Source organism: Watersipora subatra, chromosome 10 (assembly GCF_963576615.1).
Source record: "Watersipora subatra chromosome 10, tzWatSuba1.1, whole genome shotgun sequence".
NCBI classification, from domain to species: domain Eukaryota; kingdom Metazoa; phylum Bryozoa; class Gymnolaemata; order Cheilostomatida; family Watersiporidae; genus Watersipora; species Watersipora subatra.
In genome coordinates this window covers 47,269,022-47,289,346 of record NC_088717.1, presented here as the reverse complement: position 1 = coordinate 47,289,346, position 20,325 = coordinate 47,269,022, and the positions used below count along the sequence as shown (strand labels likewise).

General features: G+C 33.3%; 2 protein-coding genes across 2 annotated transcripts in view; one reads left to right on the top strand and one right to left on the bottom strand.

The window, feature by feature from the left end:
- Window positions 1–14,511, top strand: part of LOC137407155 (uncharacterized) — a 19,506-nt gene extending 4,995 nt beyond the window's left edge. The window contains exons 3-8 of the mRNA XM_068093757.1: window positions 1,157–1,321; window positions 3,397–3,501; window positions 7,292–7,456; window positions 8,589–8,771; window positions 13,194–13,361; window positions 14,447–14,511. Coding sequence (XP_067949858.1) covers window positions 1,157–1,321; window positions 3,397–3,501; window positions 7,292–7,456; window positions 8,589–8,771; window positions 13,194–13,361; window positions 14,447–14,511 — 851 coding nt within the window. The remainder of the gene's footprint in view (window positions 1–1,156; window positions 1,322–3,396; window positions 3,502–7,291; window positions 7,457–8,588; window positions 8,772–13,193; window positions 13,362–14,446) is intronic.
- Window positions 14,512–19,131: 4,620 nt separating this feature from the next.
- On the bottom strand, window positions 19,132–19,932 carry LOC137407154 (ATP-dependent DNA helicase pif1-like). The gene has a single exon (XM_068093756.1). The coding sequence runs from the start codon at window positions 19,930–19,932 to the stop codon at window positions 19,132–19,134; it is 801 nt and encodes a 266-aa protein (XP_067949857.1).
- Between the last annotated feature and the right edge of the window lie 393 nt (window positions 19,933–20,325).

Below are 20,325 nucleotides of genomic sequence, written 5' to 3'. Positions count from 1 at the left end.
CTGCATATTTGGAGTTGTTTTACAGTATGAAAGACAACTATCAATAAACCTTATGCAGCACGTGAATCTATTCCTGTAGACGGGTAATGCAGCTAGTGTGCAATAAAAGGGTCAATGATTTTTAATATCATATCTCGGCGCATTTGTATGTTACAGGGAATGGTCAGGTTGACATGGACGAGTTAATAGAGCTATCAACTATCTTGAAGATGATATTCTAGTAGCAGCTAAAGCGAGTCCACTGTTAGGGTCTCTGCTGTCTGCCTCTGATTTCGATGGTGACAATTATTACAGCGGTAACGAAATTAGGAACATCTTTGCTACCCTTACCCCCTATGGTAAAATAAACATATCAGCACCTTTTTAGGGACAATCATGTTTTAACTTACCGTTTCTCTATACTGTGTATCTAATATGGTTGGTTGCTATGACGACGCTCGAATATACATTACAAATTATTATGCTTATCTTTAAATGTTCAACTATGATTGTTTAGGTGTTGACAAATTAGAATTAACTATTTAAAGTTGTTTTCAAACTAATTGGTTTTATGCTGATTGACTGAACGATATGGCCAGCTGGCCAAATATGGCTTTGTGTAGAAAACGAAAATGTCAAAAAAGAAATTCTATCAGGCTGTGCCCGATCGGTGGACCATTTTTCAATTTAAGTAGCCAATGAAATAATTTTTACTGCAAATCACACATTGTCATGTAAAGTGAACGTCATATTGTTTCCGCACTTGTTTACCTCTTTGGCATATCTAGTAAACCAGCTAAAACATAAAACGGGAAACTCTGTAGAAAACAGTCAAAAAAATTTAAATTTTGTCACGCTAAAAATATATCAGGTGGCGTTATCGGACCCTGCCAACAAAATTGGCAAAATCTTCTACTATCAGTCCAAACTCGTCTTGGTGTGAACAGAAAAAAATGGGTTCCGTAAAATCATTCAGATATCGGCCACAAAAACTAAGCTTGCAGGTCAGCTGGTGTGAACGCAACATTAGACTTTTAACTAATCAGAAAGCTTGCATTTGCTGCTGTCACATAATTAAATTATTTGTTTGTTGAGCAAACAACTATCTTTAACTTAACAAGTTTACAAAATAAGATAAAAGGTAATTGCCATTTATGGTTAAATGATTATTTTTTAGGTCGAGGTAACATCCCAAAAGCTGAATTTGTTGCATTTTGGTCACAGCACACAGGACTTGATATGCTTGTTTCTACTCAACTGTTCAGTGCCCTTGACGGTGATAAAAATGGCATCAGCTCTGCTGGTGAAAGATTGGCAGCTTTCGGTCAATTCGATTCAGACAGTAGGTATATTGGCTGCAAATTTCATCAGAATTAACATTACTAGTCTTTGCTAGCTGTTGATTTAAAAAACTGAGCAAATATTTTGCTCTTTTTATCTAAAAATGTTTAATATGATTTAATTTGGGCTTTTCTCATTTTTGAGTACTCGAGCTACAAGCTGAGGATATCATTTTCTAGCAACAATTGTTTTGGTCAAAATAGCATTACTTATTTGAAAGGTCATAAGGCGAGGTTATGTTTGTTATGTTGACTTTTTTGGTTTTTTCTAAGATTTAAAGTCTATAAAAAACTGAGAGTTTGTATTTTGTAATATTAAGACTATTCACATTCAAATATCACACGATTTGATAGCGCTGATGTCCTGCCACAAATAGCCTTAAACTAGGGATGGAAAGTGCTGACATTTTACAGTGGTGTTTGATGCGCTTTCATGAATATAAATAAGGCTTTTGATCCTTTGTGCGGTGCATAAGTGTTATTTGAGTTTTTTCATTGACCTGTACCTTGTCTAGTATTATTAGGCAATTGCTTCTACAAAATGATCAATCGCAGTGAGTGGAACCATATCAGTAGAAGAGATCAATAGAGGTTTGCTTTCGGTGAGTCCAGTTTGCTCTATTTCAGAGACTCAACTACTATGCACTAATATTTCTTTTTTATTTCTTAAAATTCACTTTTTTCAACTCATTAATAAACTACCTACCGCATTATTCTCACATATCTACCATATTCCTCATACAAGTTGCTATATTTAGCTTCATTTCTTCTCACCACAAATATTTTGGCTGACTTTCCTGTGGCTACTAATACTACTAATAGCAAATGTTTGAAAAAAAGGTGAGGATATTTATAGTATCACTAGCTGAATGCCTGACATCGCACAAGTGTTAAAACAGCTTATAAACAGTGAAAGGTAGTGACAGGTAGTGTAGTCGCCTACCAGTTTGAGGATGCTACTATCCGTTTGATAAACTTACAAATAAGAGCCAAGAAGGCAAGTTTTAGTGACGCTGCGGAATGCTAAGTGCTATGCAAAATTTAATTGACATTACAACTCATATTGCCTAATGAATTTATTGTATCTCCGTAACTTACTTGGTTAGTTTATTGCCTGGCGAATGGGAGGTTTTGAGACCAAATCTAGCATGAAGCGAACCTTTCATATCTAGAGTTCAGCAGTTATAACTGGGAAGACCGAATGACAGACTTTGAAATTTATATATATAAATATATTTAAATTGAGACTGGTGGTCTACTATATATATATATATATATATATATATATATATATATATATATATATATATATATATATATATATATATATATATATATATATATATATATATACATATATATACATGTATATATATATATATATATAGATTATCGAATAGGAGGAGAGAATACCCAGCATTCTTAAAATAAATGATATCTACCCAGTTTGATGTCATAACCAAAAAGTTTTCAATCTTTCTTTTTCAGTTTCATTCTTGTTGAAACCCGTTGAGTGCAAACAAATTTATTTTACATTCCTGCTGCATCATCCATGAAAGACAATATTAATCATCAATTTCATGTTGTTTTTATAGTTGCTGGTTCTTGGAAGCATAATCAAATGTTATTTGATTATGAAACTAATTAAAAATTTGGAAAAGATGGCAAGATGCCAGTATGCTAAAAATTTTGTTAGAGTTAGTTTTTAACAGGCAGACCGTATGTTGCAGGTTTTTAATTGCCTTCAAAAATGAACCATATATTGGCAAACAGCCATCATTTTAAAAAGTCAAAATAAACTTCTGCTTTTGGTCAGAGCTTATTATAGTAATTATTTTACTAGCTCTTGTCAGCATAATCAAGTATACCTACTTGTTAAACATTTGGAAAAAATGGCAATATGCTAAAAGTTCTGTTAGAGTTAGATATTAACAGTTTTTAACAGTCTTTAACAATGTACCATATTTTGGAAATTGGCCATGATTATTAAAAATCAAAATAACTCTCACTGTTTTCACGTAGATATATGCCAGAACCATGAGAGGTAAACTACTAGAGACATTTTTGACACTTCAAGGCTCTTTTAATGTCACGAGATCATTCTACGAGACTGATAAAAACGAAGATAACGTCTTGACGACTGATGACTCCGAGATACTATTCCAGGCTTCAGACATTGACGGTTAGTTCATTTAATAATGTTGGTACCAGTTTATAGTCATGTGCTAGACTTGCTAATACCTATGAAGCATTCTGACCAGGTAAATTGGAGTAATGGTAAATCACTTTTCATGTTTTAACCTGAGATGCTTTAGCGCCAATACAATAGATTTGTATATCCATTTTATTAAGTTTTATTTGTTCATTCGAAAAGTTGTGCTTGCTACCCTTCACGAGAGTCAGAACCTTGTATGAAACTATTGCAAATTATATCATGCGCAATGAGCAATTATCATTGAATTTCTCTTTGAATATTCCATTTGGTGTAAGTTTGATCATTTTCTAAACAAACACCTCAGGATAAACCTAGCCAAGTTTCAGCTATATCGCTTAGTCAACAAACTGAATCAAGGAATGAACTCTGAGCAGTGTATAGATGTTCTTTTAGTTCAAATTTAGTAATTTTGTAAGTTACACAATCTTTGGATTAAAACATAGGGTTTTATTGCTATGTGTTTCTGATTCAACACCTTATAATGGTGTCTTGTACAGATTACACATAACCTTAAAAGTACAAGTTGATCATGTTTATTCTTCGACTTATGCAATATATGAAACGACTAACATAGTATTCGTCAACATAGTGCCAAGTATTCAATGCCTGTTAACCCATCATACAACAGATCTAAAGTAGTGATTTTACAATACATTAACTTATTTAAGAAACGTTTAGATTCCCTAAACAGAACCTTGTAGTCTGCATTTGACTACATATATTGTTGAATACCTCTATCGTTGAATACATACATTGTTGAATACATCTATTGTTGAATACATACATTGTTGAATACATCTATTGTTGAATACATATATTGTCGAACACATATATTATTGAATACATATATTGTTTAATACATAAATTGTTGAATACATGTATTGTTGAATACATCTATTGTTGAATACATATATTGTCGAACACATATATTGTTGAATACATATATGGTTGACGACATGTATTGTTGAATACATATATTATTGAATACATATATTGTCAAATACATATAATGTCGAATACATATATTATTGAATACATATATTGTTGAATACATCTATTGTTGAATACATATATTGTTGAATACATCTATTGTTGAATACATATATTGTTGAATACATCTATTGTTGAATACATATATTGTTGAACACATCTATTGTTGAATACATATATTGTCGAGTACATATACTGTTGAATACATATACTGTTGAAGACATTTATTGTTGAATACGTCTATTGTTGAATACATATATTGTTGAATACATACATTGTTGAATACATCTATTGTTGAATACATATATTGTTGAATACATCTATTGTTGAATACATATATTGTTGAACACATCTATTGTTGAATACATATACTGTTGAATACATTTATTGTTGTATACATATATTGTCGAGTACATATACTGTTGAATACATATACTGTTGAAGACATTTATTGTTGAACACGTCTATTGTTGAATACATATATTGTTGAATACATATATGGTTGAATACATATATTGTTGAATACATCTATTGTTGAATACATATTTGGCTGAATACATCTATTGTTGAATACATATATTGTTGAATACATCCATTGTTGAATACATATATGGTTGAATACATATATTGTTGAATACATATATTGTTGAATACATATATTGTTGAATGCATATATTGTTGAATACATCTATTGTTGAATACATATATAGTTGAATACTTCTATTGTTGATTATATCTATTGTTGAACATATATTATGGAATACATATATTGTTGAATACATATATTGTTGAATGCATATATTGTTGAACACATATATTGTTGAATACACATATTGTTAAATATTTTTTGTGTCGACTATGGCAGAACACATGATAAACAATCAAATTAGCTTACATGTACCCATAAATTTGGAGCTATCCTCTGCATACCGTTAATGCGATATACAATATCAGTCTAGTAAATGTATTATTGATTACAGGATTACCCGGTGACAAATTTAATTAAAGGTTAATTTGGAAAAAAAATTTATATCACAGTTATTTGATATCTCAAGATTCACTATGTCTTACTCTGCTGTGTTGCAGGTTCAAAATATGTGGAAATGTGATTACAAGCTTTTAGGAGCACAAAACAAACAGTTAAAAACAGCTGTAGGTTAGAATCCCTTTATTTTGATGACATACTCAACTCGTCGTTGTTATTGTTTTGACATGTGATGTTATCACATGAACTAAAAGGCTCAATATAAAACGTTTTGTAGTGCTAGTATCTGACAAATACTTCGGGTTTTTTCAGGAAGCCTTTATCAAATTTAGATGCTCGCTATTTTACGGTTTCGTATAAGCATGGTCTAATCATCTAGTCGTACTATGATCATGTAACCCATATTTTTTGTCAAATGGCGGGAGCAAGTTCTGCAGCATTTCTTTTGATAATCACAAGTGATCAAAAGGCTCCTCATGTTTGTCAGAAGATGATTTGCATTTCCTCGAGCTAAGGTTAACAAATTAAACTGATTTTTATGCCAGGTTTGGAGATATCGATGCTCAAAGTGACAGCGTTACAATTGTAATGAAAAAAATGCGTAAAGGTAATATACATGGTTTTATTGAATGCGTGAAGTTTATTTGTGAAAATATTTTGATGAATGAGGTTGCATGCAAGTGTAAATCAGCACATTGCGTTCAACTACTGAGCCATTTTGGAAAGGATTCTGACCTACGGCGTTTTTGTGATGGCTGCGATTAACTGTTTGTTATTTAGCTTTTAAGAGCTTGTAATTACATTTCTAAATTTTTTGAATCCACAACCCAGCAGAGTAAGGTGAATGGTGAATGGTGAATCTTTTGATACCAAATAACTGTGATGTAAACTTTGTTGCAAATCAACCTTTAATACATTTGTAGGGTTGACTAAAAACATTTTAAAAGTGTTGTAGCTGGCAAACGTTAATCATTTGCAGCCTTTTGATGATGCATTGAGAATCATATGCCTGCTCACCTTTACTACCATTACGCCACTCAGTAGACTTCGTTTCAGTACAAAGGCTACCATATTTTATGTACTAATATGAAGATTACTAAATAAAAACTATTTGTATATGTGATACAGATGCACCCAATGTGTCTGTAATGTGAATTTTGTTGCAAGTCAACCTTTAAAAATAAAGTCACGCAAAACCCTTGTAGATTATATTAGATCATATTAATATCTTTCTATCCTTCACAGTTGCTTTTGGTGTTCGAAGTGATCTGACTGTCATGAAGCTCCAAGATTAAAATAGACAAAACTTGATTGCGGTTGAAATGCCCAGACCAACCAAATATGGGATTATGACACATATAGTTGCAAAAATGCCAACACAATGGAAAAGCGTAATGGTGAAATTTCAACGCAATAATATGTATCAACAATAGCGACGATAGTAACTAGTGATGTCATTTTGACTTGATTCTCTTTTGGACATTTTAACCATGATCAAGTTTTGATGATTGCAATTTTACAACATCCTGCATGGCAGTTAAATCAGCTTGAACATCAAAAGCAATCACATATGATAGAAAAATATCGATATTTTCTGATGAAATCTACTAAAATGTTATATGAGTTTGTCTTAAACACTAGAAATAAAATAGTAAATAATTATAAAGAGGAACTGCTGTACAAATGATTATAATTTATCTTTTTAATGTAACATAGAAATGAGGCAGCGATATTTTATCTCCTAGTGTTACTAGTTTGATTGTTCTAATTTTCATGTTGTAGGCGATAACATGACCTCAGCTGAAGAGTTTGTTGCTGCCTACAATAACTCAGGTCTTCACTCTACAGGAGCTCGTTACCTGTTCTATCGTCTTTTTGGCAGTACTTTTGACTCTACCCTCAACCAGGAAGCCTTTGATAGTTTAATTATTGAATTAGACAGCAACGGTGAGATTTTGGATTTGCTAGTAAAATGTTCTTCATTAGCGTTTACTAAAAACACTAACATCCTGTGATATGTTATCAAACTTATAGAGATTTAAAATTTTAAACCTCTATAAATTTTAAACCGTGCTTTTGTTGATGGTATTATCCCCAGCTGAGGGTACTTTATAGTTTTTGTATATGTTTATTAAACTTAATTTTTATAACTAGTGTCTTTCTCAACACAAAGTGATTCTGAGGGCTGGGCTTACCTTTTCACTCAATGTCCTTCTGAGGTCTGCGATCTACAATCTATATGCGTGATGTATCTCTGATGGCTTACCAACTGGGGTGGTGACCTTCTGAAGCCTTACTTAACAATATCCAAATATGTAGACCGTCAGTGAGCTGGGGTGCTAACTTCTGAGCTTTTAAGTTTTATTGCTTTGTTTATATTTATAGCAAAAGAGTAATATTTATAAATACCATATTTTTATTAAAACATTTGAATTGAGTTATGCTGCGATTAGTAAAAGATAATTATCAACTAATAAGATTGATAATTGTTTTTATCCAAACTGATTGCGGTTTTGGAAAGTGCTGTCCATGATTTTCTTTGACATCATCAATCTGTTTGCACATCCGCTCGTTTGCAACAATGCTGCCATATTTGTAGAAAATAATCACCATTGTCTTATTTAATAGTAATTTTTGGATCTGTTTTGATATTATAATAAAAAATTGCAAACAAAAGCATCGTTTACAAAACTTAATTGCAGAAGCTTTGTGTTTTCAACGATATAAGTTGTCTACAAAAATGGCCGACAACGATAGAATGACGCAAGAAAAAAATGGAAAATAGTGCATTGAATTATTACTATCTCCTAGAAAGTTTTAGCTGCAATCGTTCAGCTTGTAAGTTATTTTGACTTATATTCAATCAAATTATTTTTAGCCATTTATTTTGACAATAATTATTATTGCTTTTAGTAATTATTACTAAAAGCAAATCACAGACCTTTGCATTCTTTGTAAAAATAAATACAAACCAACTTAGGTTTGCAGTTCACATTAGGCCCACAAACAAGCCCTTAAACTTTAGAAAGGATAGTTCGCTTTGCTTTTATGCAAGCTAATAGCAACATGGTGGTTGCAGGTGACGGTCAGGTGACCTTGCAAGAATTCATAGCTGAGTGGGCAGATATCCTTGCCGAGCTCGCTGAAGCAAGCTTGACAAGTAGCAGAACTGTTTTGCTTTTCAACAAATATGACACAGACAAAACTGGAAATCTGAGTTTTGAAGAGTTTAACAACATCTTCAACATGACCGACACTAACGGTGAGTTAACGCGTGATACGGGCTAATGATGAAACTGTGCAATGTTTTAATAGATTTTTCCTAAAGTATCGGTATTTCTCTGTCATTTGCAATTGTGTTGGTTGTTTGAGGTGATCTGACTGCCAGGATGTTTTTAGGTAACAATCAAAAAACTTGATCACGGCTGAGAAGCTCAGATTCAAGTGAAGTTCTAAATATGGTGTCTATACAGTTATATCGCGACATACGAGAAAATTGAGGAACAATCAGCATTTTGAGCAAGTTTCTTCTTTAGATACCAGTAATCTTGGAAATGTGAGCATACAAGTAGGCTCTTGATGGCCACTGTATAGTCAAGTATGCGAGAGGCTACTTTCGAACACCATTTCTTGGTTTCTTTCCTCGAATCAGTTTGAAAAAGTTTGTTAATGGTTAGCTAGAGGTTAAAGTAGATGGACAATAAAAAATTACAGCGACAAAGTTAAAATACCGTAAAACCTCTAATTTAACGCGGTGTCGCTCTATTTTTCAATCCTTCCTCTTTAGTGGCTGTCAAATAGAGGTGGTATTCGAATAGAGGCTGGTGGTGTAAGTTTCAAATGGCTCGTCAGAATTTTGGCAAGATAAATTAAGCCCTATTACACACAAAGCGAATGCCTACCATATTTTGACTTTTTTTTCTTGTGAAGCAATATTAAACTTTTTGGATGCAATAAATCTGCTAACATACCTCTAATTTTTTAAAGATCTCTTAATAAATGTGAATTAGGCAACAGAAAAATATTTCTAGTAAACGATATTTATTGCTTGCAATTAGCTTCCGATGATGCTACAGCCTGTGTTGCAACTTGTTGGAGCTTTTAGTTTTATTTCATTCTAAACTTGAAAACACATTTTTATTTTATATTTATATTTAACAATGTGGCATAAAAGGCTATTGCACTCATTGATACATTTGCAGCAAAAAATAGCTTCTATGTGTAATAAAAATGAGTTATGAGCGTTGATTCATTGTAGTATAAAATTACCACAGTGCCGCTATCAAATAATATTATATAAGTCTGCAAGTTTATAAGTTATACTAGCTGTGCTACCCGGTGTTGCCAGGGTAATAAAACGGTCTTTGGGCAAAAAATCTACATATTTATATTTGACATACCGTATACAAATATAACCATTCTAACTTTTAAACTTTATATTATGGGAAAATATTTTTGTGTAATTTGAACGAGTTAAGAGAAAAAAAGAAAACAACTTGAAAGGTTTTCAAACTTTTTCAAACAACTATAACTTTTAAATTTCATATCATAAAATAAGTGTTTTGTTGAAATAAATGAAGAGGAAAAAGAAAGCTGTAAATGTGTTTAAATCTGAAATAATTAGTAAGTAAAGGCTAAATAGTTTGTTTAGCTATGATTACATATGGAAATCACTTGGTATACGATTATACTACTTTTTTTCGTTTCTGTGTTGGCATCATAAAGTGAAAATATCGTATAGATGTATAAAGTGGTGTAGAAACCCATAGTGATTATCCGATGCAATCACTGCCTGTTAAAAATCATCATCATTATAAATAGTGACAAACATTATGTTAACTTTAGTTACCTACAAAATCATAACGGATGACAATGAACGGATTAAATAAAATAATCGCCAATAATTAGTTTTGAGGAAGATTATTCTTGATGCCGTTTGGCGGAAAACAATTTAGCCCTAGTACGATAAAGATGAAAAATACATTGTATTTCATGGAGTTAATCGAATTCACAGAAATTGAATTAACACGACATTCAGCATGGAAATACTTAGAATTTAGTGCTATTATCAGAATTTAAGAAACGTAATGTGGTTTGGAGTTTCTGAGGCAACTGAAATAAATTAGGAAAACAAATTAATGTAGATGGGAAATAAATAGCAAGTATGTAAACTATGAAACAGATGATTTTGTAATGATACAATTAATACAAACTGAGAAAACCCAATTAAAATCGCTATTTCGTCCGTAATAAGTACAACAGTCGCCAAATTTTAATTTTGGGAAAATCGGTTGTTAATATCATTTCGGTGAAAACAGCTTAGCAGCTAGTATGGCAAAGACGAAAAAAGCATCGCGTTTCATAGAGCTAAAATAGCTCATAGAGTTTCAATTAAAATTTAATTTAAACTCTATGAACTGTTTTAGCTCTATGAAACGCGATGCTTTGACCCAAAATGACAATTTAATTGTCATTTTGGGTATGAAAACGTTTGAAAGCGTTTCGTTTGTCGGTCTTAATTTTGATAAAAATAAGGCTTGGCAAGTTTCAATAACGGTTTTTGACTAAATTAATCTGTCTATTTGTGTATAATTCGATCAGATAGGTAAGTTTTAAGATATTGTTGACAATTTACAAAGACTTGGTAACATATTTAAATAGGTTTTTATGTGTTTTGCATCGTTATTATACTTAAACGACTCCATTGAAAAATGGTTAAATTTGTTGATGAGACTTCGGTGCAAGGGTTTGCGACGGTGCTGATGAATAATTTTTGTGAGTTGTGTGCACATGCATTTATTATAAATCTCTCAAACAATCGCTCCGCTCGTGTTTCTCGTGGGATAATACATGCAGAAACAAACATGTTTCTAACACAAAAATATTTGCATCATTTGCTCAGACAGCTGCGTTCCTGTTGTTGCTTTCGATGGAACAAACATTTTCAAATTGTTCAATACTTCCCACAATGTCTTCTGGCCTCAACTTCCTTTTGCACTGCGTAAATAGTCAATATTAGCAGGCAAGCAATGTTTTTAGAAGTGCGGCACTCTCACGGGTTACATTTTGTGTAAATTCAAATCGTAAATTTTTTTTTTTAAGCACAACCATTGGCTTAAAACTAGTCATTCATGCACTTACCATCGTAAATTTAAACCATTTTTTTATATATGCACCTCAAAGTATCAGGCCCATGTTAAACAATGAATACTATTAAACTGAAAAAGTTTTTAATGTTTTCTACGATGCTGTTTTCAAAATTTTAATGAAGAAATAAAGAGCTTTGGAAACTTAAGAAATTATGCCTTGAGACACGAATAAATTGACATACAAGCTAATTCCTTGAACGTATTAAACTGGTATATCAAGGTATGACTGTAGTTGTAAAAAACAGACAGAAGCGAGACACGTAACTCTGCAACCTGAATGCAATATTATTAAGGAGGGACAGGCGGCAATGTAACTAGCGATGTCATTTTGGGGCCAATTTTTCATCTGAACGTTTTAACCACAAGCACTTTTGTCGATTTTATTCTTGAAACATGCTGGCAAGCAGATCGCCTCAAACCTTTAAAACAAATGATAGAAAAATTCTGCTAAACTCTCATGAAATAAATATTAATTTTATGCGATAACTCCTTTAAAACTTAATATTATCCTGTAAGAGTGATTCCTAGATGGATTTGTTATGTAGCTTATAGCATTATGTGTACATCTGGGTACCGAAAGCCGCAAGTAAGTGAAGGTGCTGGAATTTAATTAGATCAACTGCAGATGTGTAGTATTTGTATATCCTACATACTGTAATCCATAAGTAAACTAAAAACAATTTTCCTGCACCTGTGTGATTATAAATAATACTCTACAACCTTCGACTTTGGTGGTACTTGGCGTGTTACTTGTATGAGTCGTTCATGCAAGTAGCATGCCAAATGCATGCTATTTGAGTGTCTTCCTGCAAGAGGTACGTAGGGAAAAATAAGTTTCCTAGCATACCTCCGGTGTATTGCCTCAAGCTGTTTTGCCGGCATGACATCCCTCTGTATGCCAAATGTCTGCTAATCCAATTTGCTGACATGTCGGATTTGTGTCTAAGCTTATGACATACAGGATATGGTGGGGGAGTCTGCATTCTTGATGTGTGAAACATAACATGGCATACGCAAATATTTCAATTATGTTTATATCGTTTCTGAATAGGAGAAGAAGCTTACTATATAAATGTACCTTGTTCAGTAATACAGCCCTAAAATGTGATTGGTCAATTGTGCGGACTCACTTTTGGTCTGAAATGTGGCAAGTCACTGTAAATGTTAGTGTGGGTTGACTTGACATGGCTGAGTTGAGATATCACGAGTGTTATGCCTCTGTAACATCTCAGTTACAACATATGTTCTACAAAACATAATGGTTCATGGCAATTGTATTTTATGTCTACCTGCAGCGGATGGACTGGTCAGTGTTGTGTGTTACATCTACCTGCAGTTGATGAACTGGTCAGTGATGTGTGTTATATCTACCTGCAATGAATAGACTGGGCAGTGTGTGTTATATCTACCTGCAATGAATGGACTGGGCAGTGTGTGTTATATCTACCTGCGGTGGATGAACTGGTCAGTGTTGTATGTTATATCTACCTGCAGAGGATGGACTGGTCAGTGTTGTGTGTTATATCTACCTGCAGAGGATGGACTGGTCAGTCGTGATGAATTTAAAGAAAACTGGATGAGGGCAACTCTTGAATCAGCCGATGGAACTGAGTTCTTGTTTCAAATTTTTGTCGATGATTACGATGACGTGTTTGGCACTTACCAAGAGATACAGAGTCTGTTTGGTGTGATGGATTACGGAGGTACTTTTATGGTTTACTTATGCCTATTAGCTACATTATACGGATCGACTGTTCTCATGTTTAGTACCTAGGCTATGTATAGGCTAATATATATTTTGATGGTTTATTCATTACATTTCTAAATGGCTGCGATGATGAGTCATGGTTTTACATTGTTGAGGATAAAATTGCACAAATTTTAAAAGACTTCATCAACTACTAATTGTTTACGATTTTTGATGGCTTTTGTTGTTTGAGATGATCTGATTGCCAGAATGTTCAAAGATTAACATTGCCAAAGCTTGATCAGCGTTAAAACACTCAGATTAAGTGATGGCACTATTATGACGTTACAAAGAAATTGACGGAAAAAGACGTAAAGCTGTAACTTGAGCACAATAGCTGATATCAACTATAGTAATGACAACTAGTGACTCCATTTCACACACTTTTCCACCGAGCGTTTTAATCGGAATCAAGTTTTATCAATTTTAATCTTGAAACATTCTGGCGGTCAGATAACTTCAAACTTCAAACTACCGATCTTTTGTCTTTGCGTCTTGGTTAGGCTTACCTTTTACCAGCAGCCGCCATAGCTCAGTAGTTAGAGCACCTGTAATAACGATAGTGTCTTTAGTAATGATAACAACTTGTGATGTCATTTTGCGCGTGTTTTTCTTCTGAGCGGTTTAATCGTAATTAAGTTTTGCTGATTTTATTTTTCAAGCATCCCGGCATTCAGAAAATCTCAAACATGAAAAAAATCACAAGTGTTAGGAAAATATTAATAAATTCTGTTAAAATTTACTAAAATGTCATGCAAGATTATTTTTAAAATGGTTTAACTTTTAAATTTGTTTGTAGCAGTAAAAAATAGAAAATGTGGTAGGAAACCTTTCAAAACGTCATAGTTATTCTGAAAGTTTTAGCGAAGTCATAATTGTAGCTGATGTTTTACTCTCAAAACAAATGTATGAGGCAATATCAATCTTTCCAGTAAAAGACATAAAAAAAAATTGTAGACTGATATCGGCGTGTTGGCCATGCAGTTAACACATAGAATGGCTTAGCCACTCAAATTGTAGAGTAGTTTTTTACACTTGCAGATGATGACCTGGTCTCTTACGACGAGTTCCAGAACTACTTACTCAATGTAAGTATCAAAGCATAGTTTCTGCTAACCTGTAGTAATATACTGTTAATATTTGATAATACAAGCATATTTTGTTTAAGATATGGAGGTCTGAAAGAGCCTTGATGATCAAGCGCTAGAATATCTTCATACTAATTATACTGCAGTTATTATTAAACATTTTTCTTTCCAAGCTAATCTCTGCTTAGAAAATTGTTGTAATTTTCTATAGCACTTCAGTTTATCGTGTTCAGTTTTTAGTCCATGTTGGTGCTGTCAGATGATGCCAAATATTCATTTCCACACCTTATTGTTCAATAGTTAATGTAACCTACACACCATATGTTAATTGAATCTCTAGTCAGAGTAGCTTTATCTGTGTAAATGTAAACATAAGTGCATTAATAAATACATTCCTCCATACAAACCTGTAGGCATACAACTGTGTATACATACAAATGTGTATACATGCTAATTTGTATACATATAAATGTGCAGATATGCAAAAAAGGTAATGAAGGAATACTCGCTAACGTGTATACATACTAACGCGTATTTATTCAAACGTTTATGCATATAAGCGTGTATATCTACATGCATGATAATTTATAGTCGATCATAGAATTAAATGTTTTTGAATTTCAAATATTTTCTGTTTACTGTCCTGCCCATCCTAGCTGACTCTATTGCGCACTGCAGGCACTTTATAGCAGCAACTATGATCAGCATGAGTGTGATATTCACACACCTATATCTAGGTCCTTTAGAGACAAATAAGTGTGTTTTCTGAGATTGTCATTAAACCGTTTAGGAAGTTACTACTGAACTTCATGTCTGTACTAGCAAGAGTTTGGCAGTCTACCAAGTTTGAGACACATAATTATACATGTGCTGGCTATTTTGATTATTTGGACCAATTGCATGATGATGATATTGAATGCATGGAATCTAGTCGCTAGGCAAATTATACCTTATTTATTTGCTGGGATTATTTAATTGCCTATACAATAGACACTCCTACAACTACAGTAGACGCTAATATAATTACAGTAGACACTTATATAACCACAGTAGACACTCCTATAACTACAGTATACACTCCTATAACTACAGTAGATACCCCTATAACTACAGTAGACACTCATATAACTACAGTAGACATCACATAACTACAGTAGACACTCCTATAACTATATAGTACACACTCCTATAACTGCAGTAGAAACTCATATAACTACAGTAGACATCATATAGCTACAGTAGACACTCCTATAACTACAGTAGACACTCATATAACTACAGTAGACATCATATAACTACAGTAGACACTCCTATAACTACAGTAGACACTCCACTAACTACAGATTACACTCCTATAACTATAGTACACACTCCTATAACGTAAACCTCTTATAACATAAATTTCAAATAAGTAAATAATTCATGTCAAGTTTTTGCCATATAATGTAACATGTCAAGTTAGTACGTTCTTAAGTTTGATTTGAATAGCCGGAATCTTGTAGTGCATCTTAAAACATTGCTTTTTTTGTACTACAAATCGGAAAGAAAAACGCCATGTTTATAGCGTTATGTCTATTATATACACAAAATTACATGACAGTCTAGTTCGCTATGATTGATCGTCAGGTGTGTCGACAAAGCACAGAGAATAAGTAGCTGCGCCACTGTTAAAAAATACATATAGTTGATACTTACGGCTTTGGCTAATCACTTACCTACTAATCTGAATGTCATGAGTTGGAATATCGTTGAAAGCTATCGTTTATCATAACCTTGACCCCTCGAAACAGCTAGACAAAGGACAGGTAGACATATCTTTTATCATAAACAAATACATTTTTGTTTTACTTTATTGTAGGCATATAAAATATTTGTTATCATTTTTCGTTTGCAGAATAGACATTGTTGGCTTAAAAAGTAAACAAATAATTGTAAATGAACTTCGAAGGTGTGTGCTCTCCTTCACTTATTGTAAAATTACCGGAATCATGAACCATATAATGAATGAGAGTTATAGGACTATGGAGAAAAGTTGTCGATATAAATTATACCAAGAAATTTGCAGTCAAAGGTATAGCCAATGAATTAGAAAGCTCAATCTAATTTTTTCCTTTTTGGGGTAATTTTGGAAAGATCTTTAAAAATATTAGGCGATTTACAGGTATTTTACTTTTCGTATAACATAAAATCCCTATAGCATAAACAGTCTTGAAATGGATTATTTACATTGTAGAAGTGTCTCATGTATTTTCTAATTATTAGTATATTGATAGTTACCAGTAAATACTAGTAATTACCAATATTTACTATTAGTTACCAGTAGTACCAGTGGTTGCCAGTAGTTACCAATATTTACTATTAGTTACCAGTGGTACCAGTGGTTGCCAGTAGTCACCAATATTTACTATTAGTTACCAGTAGTACCAGTGGTTGCCAGTAGCTCCCACTAGTTACCAGTAGTTACCAGTAGTACCAGTGGTTGCCAGTAGCTTCCACTAGTTACCAGTAGTTTCCAATAGTTACCCCCAGCAATTACCAGTAGTAACTAATAGTTATCAGTTGTTACCAAGAGTTACCATAGTTACCGGTAGATACCCCTAGCTACTAGTATGTCATAGTTGTCCACTTGTCTTAATAAAACACATTCTTTTACAGAACTTCGCTTTTTACTCTTCTTATTATCACGGGTGACAGCTGCAAAACTACAGATGAAAGCTGATGCAGTTATTGGATTTTTCTTCTATGATACACTGACTGGCCCTTTATTACTTCCTTTAACTTCGTTTGTAAATTTATGCTATATTTTAAATAAAAATTATTTCATCTGAGCTGAGTCACATTTTGATCTTTTTAACACAATTTATCAGAACTTGCATAGCAGTGAAGTTACTACCAGATTGATTTTGCTCAAAAACAAAAGCAATCAGGTAAACAATCAATTTTGGTTACTAGTGTTTTGATAGGATCATGAATGTATAGTTTCTTTAAGAAAAACTAGGGCAGATTTCATTTGTATTCAACACCTTGAGTGATGCTTTATAAAAAACTCAAATTTAATCTAGCTTGACACAATGAAGAAAATAAAAATATTACTATGATTTTTAATAGGTCAGGAAGTCCAAACTTGATACACAAGATTATATGGCTCTCTGCAAATAAATGCTTCATACAGCAATAACTTACTAGTTAAAAACTATTGAATAGTTGACTAAAACTGTTTGACTTCAAGTAAAGAGCTGAGATGTACCTTCTATTTATATTACAAAGCTTGTACGTCTAGGGTGAAAGTACGCTAGGCTAAACGGTGCTAAGCTAATTTATTTACAAGTCACAAAAATCAGGTTTCAGTGTCAGAGTTGTGAATACTTTTAGTTAAATCTCTTTAACTAAATGCAAGGTACCGGTGCATTTGTCAGTTTTTAACCCGACTCGAAATTCTACTTTCATACAGCCCACGACCAAAGTGATATTGGAAAAAAGAAAGGGTACTGATAGTTAAGAAATGCAATATTAGCAGTCAAATGGCACTGCAGTGCAATAGGAAAACTGCAATTGTAGCTGCAATGGTAGCTGTAATGTACTGGGTGTTAATATGTACAACAAACAGCAATAATGAAAGGAAAATATGAAATGTTTATATCTCTCTCTGCAATAGGAGAAATGCAATATTAGAAGTAAAATGGCAAGCTGCTGCGTAAAATATATATATATATATATATATATACATATAAATATATATGTATATTGGTATGTATAAATATATATATATATAAATATATATATATAAATATATAAGTATATTGGTATGTATAAATATATATAATGTGGTTGTGTTAATAAAACCTATTATAAGTAAAATTTACATGTATAAACACACAGACATTATGATGTCAAGGCAGATACAACATTAGTGCTTTACAATAATAAACCATAACGCCAACATGATAGCCTTTTTATGAGAAACAAAAAGGAAAAAAATACATGAAAAGATATATATATACTGAAAAATAATTTTTTTATGCTAGAAAATGCTTCAAGAGGTTAATATGTAGGTAAAGCAGTGAATGAAGAACATAGCATGACGCAATAATAACAAAATGTTAATTTAATGCAAGCATGGGATAAACATAACACAATGTTAATCAATGCAACACTTGTGGTTAGACAACATCCTTTTGTTTTTCTGTTGGGTGTATGAACATACAGTGTTCGGCTTGTGCCTACTCTTGAGCAGGCAACGTACAGCTGGGTATGGCTAAAGCAGGGGGACAGTAAGTCGATACCAGCTACTTTGAAGGACTGACCTTGCAACTTGTTGATGGTTATAGCAAAGCAGACTCTATTAGGGAACTGAATCCTTTTAAATTTAAATGGTAGATTTGTTGGAATAATTGGGATCCTTGGAATAAAAACAGATTTTTTTCTACAAGATGCTGAAATGATTTTGGCATTTATTACGTGCAAAAACATTTGCGTAACAATTAGAAGAGTGCAATTACACAACTTTGGAGGATTGAGGTTGTGAAGAAGCATGATCAGTGTTCCTATCTTTAGCTGCAGTTTATGAGCAGGAAGTCCCGGCAAGTCTAGTAAGTTTAAGAATTCTACAGGATATTTTACAGCAGCATCATCAGTCAACTACGTATCAACAGAAGTGAAGGTTTTTGAATTGCCAGATAGTTGGGCTAAAAGCTGTGAGTATGTGGCAGCAGCTGCATCATTCCGGGGGCAAAGAATAGCTTGCTCAGATAACCAATCAACATCTTGGAACCTCTGTCGCAGATTAGGGTAAAATTTTTCCTGAAGTTCCTCGGTTGAATCTACAGAAGTGCCGTAGCCATCAAGAGACACCAAACCATTCTCAGCACTGACTGGCAATTGGCCTTCACCAATACGCATCAGTCCAGCAGTGAAATGTGCGCTTGTTTGGTCGCCAAGAATAGTGGAACGCACGTTTTGTGTTAAATGCAGCTGCCCAACAAATGGCCACAAAAATGATGTTTTGATACATGCATTTATCTCATTAGCGGGTGTGCCTCTTTGTAAGACAAGCAATGTTTGGCAGAAATCTCTAGAAAGTAAAAGAGTTACCTCACCTAGAAGTCTATTATTTTTACGCAAGTCTTTTAGTGTAAGGTTTAGAGCTTCAAATGCGAGCTTGTGCAACATTGTGCACTCATCCCACACAATAAGCCTGCATTGTTGCAGAAGTTGGGCAGTACCGCTGTTCTTTTTGATATTGCACACAGAATTCTCCGTTCTAGCCAAATTAAGAGGCAGTTTCAGTGCTGAATGCACAGTGCGGCCACCAGAGAGTAAGGTAGCTGCAATGCCACATGAAACTACAACCGAAGCAATTTTTCCAGACTGTCGTGCCTTTGCCAATATAAGGTTAGTAACAAAGGTTTTGCCGGTCTCACCTGGTGCGTGAAGAAACATCTAGCCTGTCTTGACAAACTGCTGTTTTTGCGGAGTTGTTCCCCTGTCCGCGGGCGAGCAATACAACAGCTTGTCACAAGACGTACTGCACCTGATGCATCAGGTGCACTTATAGAGAGTTGTTCTTTTCCGTCTATGCAGCTTGGTTGCGATGTTATGTCGGTCACTCCATTGGTAATCATAACGAATTTTGCGCAAAAAATTATGTAGAAAAAATAAGATTATAACGTTTAACCAGCGACCAGTCTCTGCGGTAAACTTTAGTAGAACTTGAGAACTTAGACAACAACAACAGCGACTAAACATGTCGTTATTTGTTCGCTCAGTCAGTTTTAATTCTATTTTTGTATCAGTCAGTTTTATTTGTTCTTATAGATTTTAGTTTCAATTTAT

Bases quoted from the DNA above. Each gene is read 5' to 3' on its own strand.
- LOC137407154 (XM_068093756.1), bottom strand. From the start codon at position 19,932: ATGTTTCTTCACGCACCAGGTGAGACCGGCAAAACCTTTGTTACTAAC.